The sequence below is a fragment of the Coffea arabica genome, chromosome 5c, assembly GCF_036785885.1.
Source record: "Coffea arabica cultivar ET-39 chromosome 5c, Coffea Arabica ET-39 HiFi, whole genome shotgun sequence".
Taxonomy (NCBI): Eukaryota; Viridiplantae; Streptophyta; class Magnoliopsida; order Gentianales; family Rubiaceae; genus Coffea; species Coffea arabica.
In genome coordinates, this window is record NC_092319.1 from 7,626,669 (window position 1) to 7,639,089 (window position 12,421).

At 36.3% G+C, this 12,421-nt stretch overlaps 1 protein-coding gene across 2 annotated transcripts; it reads left to right on the top strand.

The window, feature by feature from the left end:
- Positions 1 to 2,227: 2,227 nt before the first annotated feature.
- Positions 2,228 to 11,419, top strand: LOC113689032 (uncharacterized membrane protein At3g27390-like). Of its 2 annotated transcripts, XM_027206865.2 has the most exons (10): positions 2,228 to 2,791; positions 3,228 to 3,336; positions 3,470 to 3,662; positions 4,488 to 4,624; positions 4,712 to 5,000; positions 5,141 to 5,247; positions 5,389 to 5,545; positions 6,029 to 6,224; positions 6,312 to 6,552; positions 10,897 to 11,419. In XM_027206865.2, the coding sequence occupies exons 1-10, from the start codon at positions 2,698 to 2,700 to the stop codon at positions 11,120 to 11,122; spliced, it is 1,749 nt and encodes a 582-aa protein (XP_027062666.1). In that variant the 5' UTR covers positions 2,228 to 2,697; the 3' UTR covers positions 11,123 to 11,419. The 2 variants fall into 2 exon arrangements, with proteins under 2 accessions (XP_027062666.1, XP_027062668.1); XM_027206867.2 differs by lacking the exon at positions 3,228 to 3,336 and having other exon boundaries at positions 2,542 to 2,791.
- Positions 11,420 to 12,421: the final 1,002 nt, after the last annotated feature.

The window sequence follows — 12,421 nt, forward strand, 5'->3', positions numbered from 1 at the left end:
CCGAATTCCCGCGTAATCAAGAGTTTGCCAGCAACAATCTCGCAGGAGATTAGATTAGTTTCGGCCGCAAGGGAAGCAAAAAGGGAGCCGTCACTTGCTTGGGCTAATTCGGCTTGCTTTCATTAGTTTTTGGAGAAAATTCAATTGTAACCAGATTCCATGGAGTTTGGCGGAATTTCTTCTAGGATGCATAGCAAAATCTCTATTTTCTAGTTGAAGGTCAATTCGAGAACTCGGTTCCAAACATCTGTGAGATCGAATTATTTTACTTATTTCTTTTATTCATTGATATTTATATGTTTTCTGCTTTCAAGTTTTATAGCTATTGTGTATGATTGAATTGTGCGCAACATTTAATTTTTCACGTAGGTTATTTGCTAATTGGGAGTAGTTGAATTCGTAATTATTCGATTACTTCCGTCCCGGTAGCAACTGGTATAATTGGGTTTATGTCAGGAAAACATATGATCTAGGAAAACATATGGCAAAAATAGGATTACAAGAAATAGAAATTCTTGAAATGGAGATGGATGGAGGAGGAGTAAAACTTCAATCTCAAATACTTGAAAAGATTAATCAATTTCCTAATAAACTTATAGATAAAAAGCAAGTACATAGTTTTCTTAGGATTCTAAATTATGCATCAGATTTTATAGAAAAAATTTGGCAAAGATAAGAAAACCTTTTCAAAAGTTGTTGAGAAAAGATCAAAGGTTTGATTTTTCTCCTTATTTAATCACTTTGTAAATATTTACTTACCAAATGATGAAGATGATTTAATACTAGAAACTGATTTTTCTAACAAAATTTGGAGTAGCATTTTAAAGAAGATAAATTATGATAATAATCACCATAAGAATATAAGATAGGAGAAACTCTTTGTAGATATTCTTCAGGAATTTTTTCCAAAACACAACAAAGATACCATATTAATGAAGAAGACTTATTAGCAATAGTAAAAAGTTGTAAAAAAATTTACTATTTTCTATTACCAAAGAAATTTTTATTAAGACCATTTTTATTTATTTATTTTTTAAAATCAAAAACTCATTTTTAAACACCCTTTCTCTTTTATTTTAAAAAAAGGGACGCGACAGCAATCAACAACCAAAGCCAATAACAATGCCTCCTTAAACTAACAGCTTGTACCATGGCAACGAAATCAGCCAATGATGATAAATATAATAAACCATACTTATCAATCATATAAACACCAATACAGAAATGCATTGCAATTCTTCAAGCAAAGAGCACCAATCGAGTTCCCTGTCAAAGATAATTCAAAGACATGCAACGGAAACCAATAGAAACAGATACAAGCTACCGTCGTTTACCGCCAACCATCGAATACCCAATTTAATTAATTAAACTTAAATGACCAAATAACCAAGCTAGCAAACAATACATCCTCTAGACAATAAGGGCATAATTGATGACAAAGATAAAAAATGGAAACCCCTCACCTTTTGACATATAAACCCACCGCCACCTACAAGGGACAATTCCCTTGCCATCACATCATTCAATACCGAAAAACCTCAAGACACCTATCTCAATTACAAAACCAACCAAAAAATAAGTGGCCATTTTAAGTCAATCGCAATTGGAATCGAATTGCCAATTGCCTCTTTTGGTATTGTTAAGATTAGATATTTAGTTTTTGCATTTAGACGTGGTATTGACTGATTATGCTTGTTAGCTAAAAAATATATGTTTTCCTAGAAAATTCTCCTTTATATTTTCCAATGTTACTATATTTATTTGTATTATTATAATATTTTATTATTTATATATTTTTTATATATTAAAAGATTAAAATTCATGGGACTTATGCTCCGCTTCAATAAAAACAGTGCATCCACTTTTTTTTAATACGATAAATTTACACTTATTTTATACAAGGAAAGAGAGGTTGAAGAATCCTAAGAAAATTTTGAACGGGACTGAATCACCGCTAACTTAAACAGATGTCTACAGAAAAACTCATGACCGCTAATTTAAACAGATGTCGATAGAACAGCTCATGACATTTTCATGAAGGTTTAGATTTTAGAATACAGAGAACGGATTTTATAATGTAGCCTGGATTTGGGAAACGGAGCACCCATTTGATACTCTCACTTTCTAAAACGTTCACACTTACTAAGTCTTAATGACAGGCTTACATAATCCAGATAAAAACAGGTCATTTTTTTTTTCCTTTCCAAATTCGTTATGGAAAAGCGTGCCTAGTGTTACACGTTCGAAGTTCACTCAGGCTCCGCCAAAGTCGTGATGACCGCAGAAGCGACAGGAGGAGCAATACAAAGTACTCTCCTGAAGCGCAAAAGCTATCTTCAATGTGTCACTTCCTCCAACCTTGACTGTATTTCCCGGTAATCCTGCTCCTTAGTCACTCTTCTTTTTGCTGACGCGTGGCAAAAAGGGTCTACATTTGTTGCCACGTAACCTCACTTCCTTCGCTGACGTTCCTGTTTCACCGTCATGGAATCTATAATCATCATCATGATTTAAGAAAAGCAGAACAGATTAGAGACTAATGGCAACTACGGAACTATGATTCAGTTGTATGAGATCCAAGAAAGCTTTTATACAATTTCTACCCTCCAATAGTCCTAGAATTTGCACAAAGCTGCATAGAAAAGGTGGGGGAGAGGGAGGCAAGGGAACACATTTTCATCAGCATCATAATCATCAATGGAGGTACCAGTAGGATTTCTGGCCAAGCTATGGAGCTTTGTGTCCTTCTTGCCTTTCTTCTTTTTGCTCTTCATCCTTGGCTCTGTGAAAGGTAGGTTTGATAATTCTTTGTTTTTCTTTACCATTATAAGTGCACATGTGGTTCAGTATTTGTGCTTGTTTCATAGTTTGGTTTGCAGTTGCACTTCAACGCCATTTTAGTTTCTGTTCGTTTGTCCTTTTTAATTGTGGGTATGTGTACTGCCTTGAGAGTGGATTTATTGGGTTTTTTTTTTCTTGGCTAATTCGATCTGCTGTTTGAATTTTTAAGTAGTAGTTTGGAGGCCATTGCGCTTATATGTATGTGTTTATTAATTTTTTTTAATTTGAATTTATATTTATATGCACTTTTGGAACTGCATTGAGGGTGGGTTCTTGACAGATTTGGAGTTTAATGCTTGAATCTTGGAGATCTAGATTCGTAAATTTATATTGCTTGATAAAAATTATACAGATTAATGTGACTGGAAATTTATTTTGTTGAGCAGGTATAATCATTGGTCCGATTGTAGTACTCATTATTCTGATTGGGAACACATCCGTGGTTATTGGCCTGTGGCCTGCTCATTTTGTCTGGACTTACTATTGTGTGGGAAAGTATGTTTCTCAAATGGGACAGGGCTAGCAATAATTTACAAAATCTACTCTCTTGTTCTATTCTTTATCTATGTAAGTTTCACTACCAAGCAATTTGAGATGTTTTTGTTGTCGTGTTTGGACACCAATTCAGAAGCAAAAGGCTTGGATGGGTTCTGAAGATTGTTGTTCTCATGACCTTGCCTGTGCCTTTGGTTCTTTGGCCGATTGTGGCAATAATCGGAAGCCTGCTAGGCGGGATAGGGTATGGTTTTTTCGCTCCCTTGATTGCAACTTTTGAGGCTGTGGGGAAGAATGTGACAGAAAAATTTTACCACTGTTTTGCGGTGAGTCACTCACTCCTTTCGGGCTCTGTTAGTTACTCTAATATTACTCTTTTTCATGAATGACCTCCTAGCAGCATTCTCTTAAGGATTGCTTTAGAGCAATAATGTCTTTTGGACAATGTACTTTTGGTGTACCCCTGTCTGCCCTGCTGCCCGAATCACACAAAGGAAAAGCGAAATATTTACCAGAACTCGAAAAAGAAGCAGAGGGTTCCGTTATTATAGTAGTTGCTTTTGTAACTGATAGAGGACTTCATTGAGCTCTTTTAATCGCTTCTATGTAATTCTTGGTTTTGCTCCAGTTAAGGTTTTTAAAAAGTTTTTGTAGTTTGCAATATGTCATTCACCTACCCTTATAGTCCAGGATTTCCGGTCCAAAGGATGAGGTCACTCATGCTTCTAAGTTGTTGATATAGAGAACACACATCATATATTGTTGCTGGCTGGATCTCAGTTGCTCAACCATTTCGCTTAGTGAAAAGAAACTATGATTATCTGTGGTAAATAAAGACATTATCAAACAAACTTTACTCAAAGAATATTGTTAATATTTTTTCCTTTTTGGCTTGTCATTGTCCTTATTCAGATCTTCTTCAAGCTTTCAATTCTAGTTTCATTATTCTTTTGCATTAACTTTTGAAAATAATGTCATCCAAAATTTATTTTAGCACGAACACCAATCATGCATGTGTAATTAGTATTCGGTACCATCACCTATTCTCTGAACTTGAAAGGTTTATGCAGCCAAAATACATACATTACTGTGAGTTTATTCGCACTTTGAACTTTAGAGTTGTAAAAGCTCATAAATGACATGATTATCAGGATGGTTGCATTTCCACACTCAAGGGAAGTTGCACTGTTGTCCGAGACTTCACAGATTTTTGCTTCCATTCGTACTTCTCCTACATGGATGAACTTTCTGAGGAAGTACCAGAAGATGAGACACCAGTGGACCTAAAGTAAGAAATTAAGAAACTGATTACTTTTGAAATGTGCAAGCGTTGAATGTACAGTGCTTATGTTTACACCTTTTGTCACTCTTTAAGGTTGTCAAAGTTGCCAAGCTCTGTTTTGGTCTCCCTGGTGGCTATACTTGTGGATGTGCCTGTAATTACGGTAGTTGCTATCTGGAAAAGCCCTTACATGTTGTTCAAAGGATGGAAAAGGTTGTTAGAAGACCTGATTGGACGAGAAGGTCCATTTCTTGAGACTGTATGTGTCCCATTTGCAGCCCTCGCAATCCTTCTGTGGCCTTTAGCAGTTATGGGATCTGTAATAGCTGCGTGCCTGTACAGCTTCTTTCTTGCACTATATAGTGGAGTTATTGTACATCAGGTGCATTTTGTTTCCATTTCAAAATTGTGCATTCCCCTTCTTTACCTCCATTTTATTAGCTTGGGAACTTGAGAATCCAGAAGTTTTTCTGTTTAATTTCAATGCGATTCTGTTGGTGAGATTTGTCTACATATTTCCAGGAAGACTCATTCAAGATGGGACTTGCGTATATTATTGCCAGTATTTCACTTTTCGATGAATATACCAATGATTTACTTTACTTAAGGGAAGGTTCATGCTTTCCAAGGTACAAGTTATTTTCAATCTCAAGCTGGGCATTCAGGGAACGAAGTTTGTTTAATTGCTTTTTTGGTTGCCTATGGTGTTACGAGACTTAAATAATCAACATAATCAAGTTGTTGATAAAACTAATCCTTATGACAGCCAGGCCCTGCTATCGGCGCAACACAAGGCCTCCTGATCCCACTGACAAAGGAAAGTTAAATCATCAAACGAATGAGAGGGAAGGACCATGCAATTCCAAGCTGGTTTCTGAAGGATCAAGAAAACTGAAGGAAACCATCCAACAATATACTCCAGTGCAGGTTCTTATATATCTCCTGCTTTCTTATTTCCTTGTTCCATTTTTCCAGTGCTTCTAGTAAAGCAAGATCTTTGTGTGTTCTCTTTCAGAGGGGGAAGAGAGGCTTTGGCATTGACCTCTTCCTGTTCATTAAACATACAAGATGCCTTAGAGGGCGAGGATTCAACTTTATCTCCATATGTACATGGAAAACCATCTTTTGAACAAATATAACCTAGTATCTAATCTACCATGATCTTTTAGAAATTAGAAAGTTTGAACATCGTGAAAAAATTGTATCTTTCTGATGCGCAAATCTGAATATAGCCTAGGAAACTGCTGATTGATTAGTTGTCCTGAAGTGTGAAATCTAATCATAACTTTCAAAGATCAAGGAAATGTATTTTGGTGCAAGATCCTAGTGAGTTATGGTTACTTGAATCTTGATACACCTAGCATTAGTTTCTGTTTAGTATAATCTGTAGTTGATTTAGCATCCATACAGGTATGGGATTGGCTCTTCAAATCCTGTGAGATAAATGGTCGGATGCTTATCCGTGAAGGTTTGATAGATGTGAAAGACATTGGGGAATGCATTGTGCAGGGAAAGTGTAAGAAGTTGGGCATCAAACTCCCTGCTTGGTCGATTCTTGACTGTCTTCTTGCATCAGCAAAGTCCAACTCCGGTGGTTTAGTTATCTGTATGTTATCCCTTGAACGGCTTTTACTTCCTGTGTGCTTTATATATGGTAAACAGAAAATTCTTATGTTCATATGAAATTTTGTAGCTGATGAGGTGGAGTTGACAGTGACCAATTGGCCAAGGGACAGAGTTTTTGAGTGGTTCATCTCTCCACTTTTTGTAATCAAGGAGCAAATAAAAGGATTACAACTGTTGGAAGATGAGGAAATTTGTCTGAAAAAGCTAGTCATGGGGTGCAAAAATGAAAGGCCAGAGGATTGGAATGACAAAGGCTTCCCATCTACTGACAGTGTCAGGAGAGCACAGTTGCAAGCTGTAATTAGGAGGTCAGTTCCAAAATTTTTCTGTTCTTTTAAGATTTCAAATAGACTTTCCCTTGCATAGTTTGCATTAGCTTGGCACACAGGTTCAGTGTGATATCTAACCATGTGAAAATCTTGGTTTAACTTCCAAATAATTATGTTTAGCTTGGAGACCTCAATAGAAGGTCCAATAGTTGTGCAGTTTGAAGTACGAAGTATATCTGAGTAGTATATCTGAGTAACCGTGTAACTGTTCCAACTTGGTGGAAACTCGGTGCTAATAGCCCTTATGAAACGAACCATTCATACTGAGTTTTCATTTTAGAGATTTAATTATCTTAATCCATGTACCAATGACTCTGAAGCACCCTAGATGGGTTTGCCTTGAAATTTACGATAGGCAGTCTGTCTGTAATTAGTATCTTTATTTTGTGCGGGTGAGTGCGAATCTTTCCCACATGTTCACACTACGATCATGCATGGGGCAAGCTCGAATCTTTCCCACATATTCACACTAGGATTATGTCCAATCTTATTATATACTGATAGCATGATACAAATTTACTTGTGTAAATAAATTTCGCTACTGACAGCAGATGTGAGTATGTTTGGAAAGTTATATTTTGTCAAGATATTGAATGCTTTTTTGAGTGTCACTTCTTACACAAAAAAAAAAAAAGGATCACTTCTTAAATAAACCAAATCAAATAGCTACTCATATCACTTACCAGGATTTACAAAATTTGCAAGGCCATGCATTAATGAAAGCCATTTTTTCTGAGTTGATATGTTGACAACCTATTGGTATTACAAATTTCTTATGAAAAAAATTATTTTATAATTTGGATTATATTGCCTAGGTAGTATTTCATGTGTTTTGATTAGCCATTGGACATCCAACTATGCAAAGAGATTAGGATCTTGTCTTTATGACATTTTTGTGAACGGTTGAAAATGGTTAAATAATAGCCTTGGATGACTGCTCTGCAATAATAGAGACTTCAAGTTCAGGGTTTGTGACCTTTTTCTCCGCCATAGAGGAGACTACTCTTAACCCATTATGTTAAATTATGCAATGTGTCAATGTTATAACATCGCCTTCCATATAGATTTTGATTCCACTTTATTCTTGCCATACTGTAGTTTTTATTGCAGTGGCTGAGTAACAATGAATCACCCTCAGGTAGTCATCATTGACATTGCTCTGTCAAACATAGCACATTGTAGAGGATAAGTTTCTGGAATTACAAATAGCCTTCCCATGGAAATTTAATGGACTAACATATAGCAACGACAAACAGTTGACTGATGAATATGATCGAGCTAGTTATGTTTCATCAAAGACAAATTACTGGTTGTTTTGGAACCAATATGTAAAGTCAAAAAAGCTAGATTCTTGCAGCCTTAATGATAATATGATTTTCATTAGGTAATAACTTGCTTAAGTTTGCGTCTCTGTGAGTTTGGTTGAAAATACCATGCAGATTGGATAGAGTGAGGATTTGAAGCCAACAGTTATCCAATCTCATATTGCTTTCTGCTGTAAGCAGCAAGGCAGTGGTTCAAGTCCAAGTATTGGTTTTCCAAGGTAGACAATCAGTTCCACTGCTTGACCTGTTACTTGACCTTGCCATTGGTCCTAAAAGGGAACTGATGAACATCTCACCTTTGGCCAAGGATACTAGTCAAACATGTACTACACAAGCCAGCTTTCAGGTTTATCATGATAGTGGAGGCTCAGCTACCAGTAGAGAAGATATTTGATCAAGCTGAATGTGGTTGAACCACATTGACTTCATTAAGTCTATAGAGAGTGACAAGCATCAACTTTCGGCTTAAGGAATTCTAGATTTTTGTTGGAAAGATCAGCTTAATTGCTTTACCCAAATTTTTGAAACTTGAAAATTGACCCCTGCTACACATTCATATAATTTCCTTTACAGTGATTCGAAGAGCTCGATTTTAAGCATTTCACATTTAGCCCAATGGACAAAAACTATGTTTTTGAATATAATCTTATCTTCCACTCATTTTCAGTTGAAATGCTAATGAATTATATCGGCTCCTACAACTAAATATGAGCTGTAGGATTCTAATTGGTAATCTATCGAAGAGTATGCCAACACAGAAGAAGTCTACTCTGAACCTTTTAGCCTAAATAAAATTCTATTTGATTATTCATGAGGCCTTCATCCTTAATATGGTATGGAACTCCTCATATAAACTTTTTGATGTGGATATATCTCAACACTATAAGTTCCTAATGAAGAGTTTTAAGTGTGTTTTAAGTATTTCTAAATGGTTTCTTGAATTTTAGCTTTGTTTTCTGCTTATATTATTTTTGGTTCCTTTTGGAGTTGAGTACATTCATATCTTATAATTATATGCGACTCAAGTATATACATTTAAGGTAAAAATAACTCGCCCTCTAGATATAGGTCTTCACTTACCTTTAGAAGTCAAATCTTTGCCTTGTGCCCTTTCTTTAGATGTTGGCCCCACTTAATCTGTGAAGCACTCCATCTCTCTTTGTTCTCCATCATCCTTCAGCAAGCAGTTGCCTAATGACCTACTGACAGTTAGTAATAGCCTGGATAGCTGCAATTTTTATCCTTTCTCCTTTCCTTGGTTGTGTATATTGGGAGCTTCCACATATACCTGGTTACCAAATGAGATGCCACTTTAGTTTGCTCAAATATTAATAGATTGGCCAAAGTAAACGAACTTTAGAAGGTACATATTCTTTTGGTTCCAAACTCTAGAGAAACCAAAGTCGCAACTTTGAAGCGGTTTGTTCAGTGGAATGTTTAGATCCAAGTGGAAGAAGGGTGGGTTCATTGAGTCTGATTTTTGTACACTTACGGAATTTTTCTGTTAAGTGTCAACATGAATATAGTCAGGTCAACGAATGCTGAAATGCAGTATTTTGGGTTATTCTCACTTTCCTTTTCCCTGGAGAGAAAGAAGGATCTTTACTTGTTCTTTGAGTCACAAAGAAAGTCAGAGCTTTAGTGAGCCTCTTACTAACAGAAATATATACTAAGTGGAGAAAGCGCTCATAGCTTAATCTTTTACTTCAGGCTGGATCTGATTGTCTTCTTTCTTATTTTCCTGAGTACTAGCTGTTGTCAACATTGTTCTCTGACCAGGGCTATATCTTGGTTGGATGTTTCCCCAGCAATTAATTTAGAACTGCCCTGATGTCTGGAGGTACCAACTGGGAATTTGGTTGATTGTTGAGCATTGTTAATTTCTTTTTTGTTTTTTCTGTTTGCTCATTGACCTTTTGCGAGGAGCTGTTCAAGTCGCGTATGGATCAGAATTGTAAGCATTGTTGGTTCTACTAGTTATCAGGGAAGACCAAGTGCACTAGAAGAGCTTGCTAAGGCTTGTGGTGCTACATATGATGTCTTGCCATAATAGCATCTTGGTTTCTCATTAGCATGAGCAAATCGTTGTCTACACTGAAAGAAACTCTCTGTATACAGCAATTATGCTGCTAGGATGTGGCAATGTTTCCTTAATTGTTTTATACTAGCACATCATCTTTTCTTTCATTGCCTTCTCTTCTCTGTGTACAAAACGCTTTAACATCTATGATGGCAATCATGCTTGTGAAACAGACAAATCTTTTGTCAATTGCCAGTTCTCGAAGGTCTTGCGGCTAATTTAACTTTGAATCCTATTCTGCATTTATTATGTGGCCTTATTGCCACTAAGCATTAGAAAAACTATTTGTTCCACTTGTTGGAAGCTGATACCAGAACAGGATCTACAGGTCTTGTATGCATACAGTAGAGCAAGTACTGGAAGGCATTTGCACATGGTTTTCTTATTTCTGCACATATAACTGTTCAGGTTAAGATATTTGCAAGGTTGCAGCGTGTAGGATGGGTTGGAACTTGAGAAAATTGAAGGGCCTTGGAGAATGATATCGAAAATTTTCTTTCTTTTGTTATTTAGTTATTCGCATGTTTCTGTTAACAAACTTATCTGCCTTTTCCCTTTTAGTCTCCTAATAAATGGGAGTAGGGCTTCCTAAGTGGTCTACTGTGATCGGTGTTGTACATTTTTAAGGACATTTTGAGTGTGTAAATTTCCAGGTAAGAGTAACAGTAAGTGCATGAACGTGCACTTAGTTTTTTCAAATTTCTGGCCAGCTGCTACTTGCAGAAGTTTCTGCTGATTCTATTTGTAATCACAACAATAATGAATTTAGGAGGAATAGTATAGTGCATGTGTCTTGCTTTCTGCTTCTACTTTTTTTTACCTATAAAGCAGCTCCTTGTACTTTAGTTTCTGCAAAACCTAATCTCTGAATTCTTGCTGTCTGCCATTCACGAACATGAATGTTTCATTGTTTCCCAGGCTGGAGGGCATTGTAGGTTCATTATCCCGATTCCCAACGTTCAGGAGGCGATTCAAGAATTTGGTAAGAATCTTGTACCTGGAGGCCATGCAGAATGGGCTTTCGTCAGATCGTGTAATAGGAAGGTTGAATTCTTCAAGTTACACAAAGCGGTTTCGTGGAAGAGGTCGTCAAAAATCAGACGAGATTGGGCAGAGCATCCACGACAATGTTGACAATGTCTGATGGTTCACTTCTTCCTTGACTGTTTACGGTCTTGTAGTTCATATTGGAATCAGGCTTGTGTGTGTGTGTGTGTGTGTGTGCGCATTTTACTGCAAAATAGATAAAATTCAAATCAATACATTGTAGAGTATCTACATGGTGCGGAGAGGATGCCTCCACCTCCATCTCCAAGAGGCACTTAAGTTTGATTGTATTATGAAGTTGTTTTCGGGGAGTGTGAGGAGTATGTATTAATTAGCTCAAAGCATTTCCCTTTTCCCTTGTCTAATTGATAGTTTAGTTTCACTTTTGGGTTTACATTCTCTGTCTTATACTAGTGAGACAGCCAGCGCATTTCCCGTGTTAAATTGCACAATTTTAGCTGTTATATATTTCTTATAATGTAGCCGTTATAGTTGTTAAAGGATAAGTGGAAGAAAGTCAAGATGGCAAAAAGCATAAGTGAAGTGATGGTTGTTAAAGGATAAGTGGAAGTTAGAAAGTCAAGACGGCAAAAAGCATAATTGAATTTAGAAAGTAAAGGGAATGTAGTTACATGCATGGAAGTCAGGCTAGAGCATAGTTACGTTCATAGTTAGGTTGATTGCTACATGAAAGGGGTACAAAAGTGCATCTGGAATTGACTTCATCAGAGCGGTAATGTCGTCTTAAATTGGCATACAAGACGGAAACAACTTTATGTTTATAGAATCAAAAAAATTGTAATAATTATATAAACTAAATATGGATATATAGACTAATATATTTTTACAATTGTACGTCTTAAATAGTAAAAGGATTATAAACCATTCTTAAATAGTAAAAGGATTATAAATCATTTTTAGTTCGAAGTCTTGACACCTTAATCAATTTTGGTTACTTGTGATGACAACCTTGGACTGTTTTTTTTTTTGGCGGTTCAATTTTTGGGAATTATGCAATCAGAAGCTTCTGCGGAACATGGTAGACAACCACTCCACCCTAACTGCCAAAACTGCCAATTGACGAAAATAACCGGGATATCTAATAACAATTGTAAAATAATCGCTTGACAAATAAGCATCATTCATAAGGCAATTCTCCCTTTTATATAATTTTTATATTTTTTTATATATTTTTTTAAGTGTAAGCAGGAGAACTCGAATCCGAAACCTCTCATTTACACTCCCTCCCCCAGTACCACCCAACCCAACCCAACCCTCCCCCTTTTATATTGTTAGATACTAAAGAGTGTGACTCGTTTGTGTAGTATTCTAAAAGCTCTATAATTGAGCAGTACCTCTCACGATACAAATACTCCACGATGATGTTGTGTTTTAG

Coding starts and splice junctions, on each gene's coding strand:
- LOC113689032 (XM_027206865.2), top strand. CDS start 2,698: ATGGAGGTACCAGTAGGATTTCTGGCCAAGCTATGGAGCTTTGTGTCC. Junction 2,792..3,227: donor CATCCTTGGCTCTGTGAAAG/GTAGGTTTGATA, acceptor TTTGTTGAGCAG/GTATAATCATTGGTCCGATT. Junction 3,337..3,469: donor ACTTACTATTGTGTGGGAAA/GTATGTTTCTCA, acceptor ACACCAATTCAG/AAGCAAAAGGCTTGGATGGG.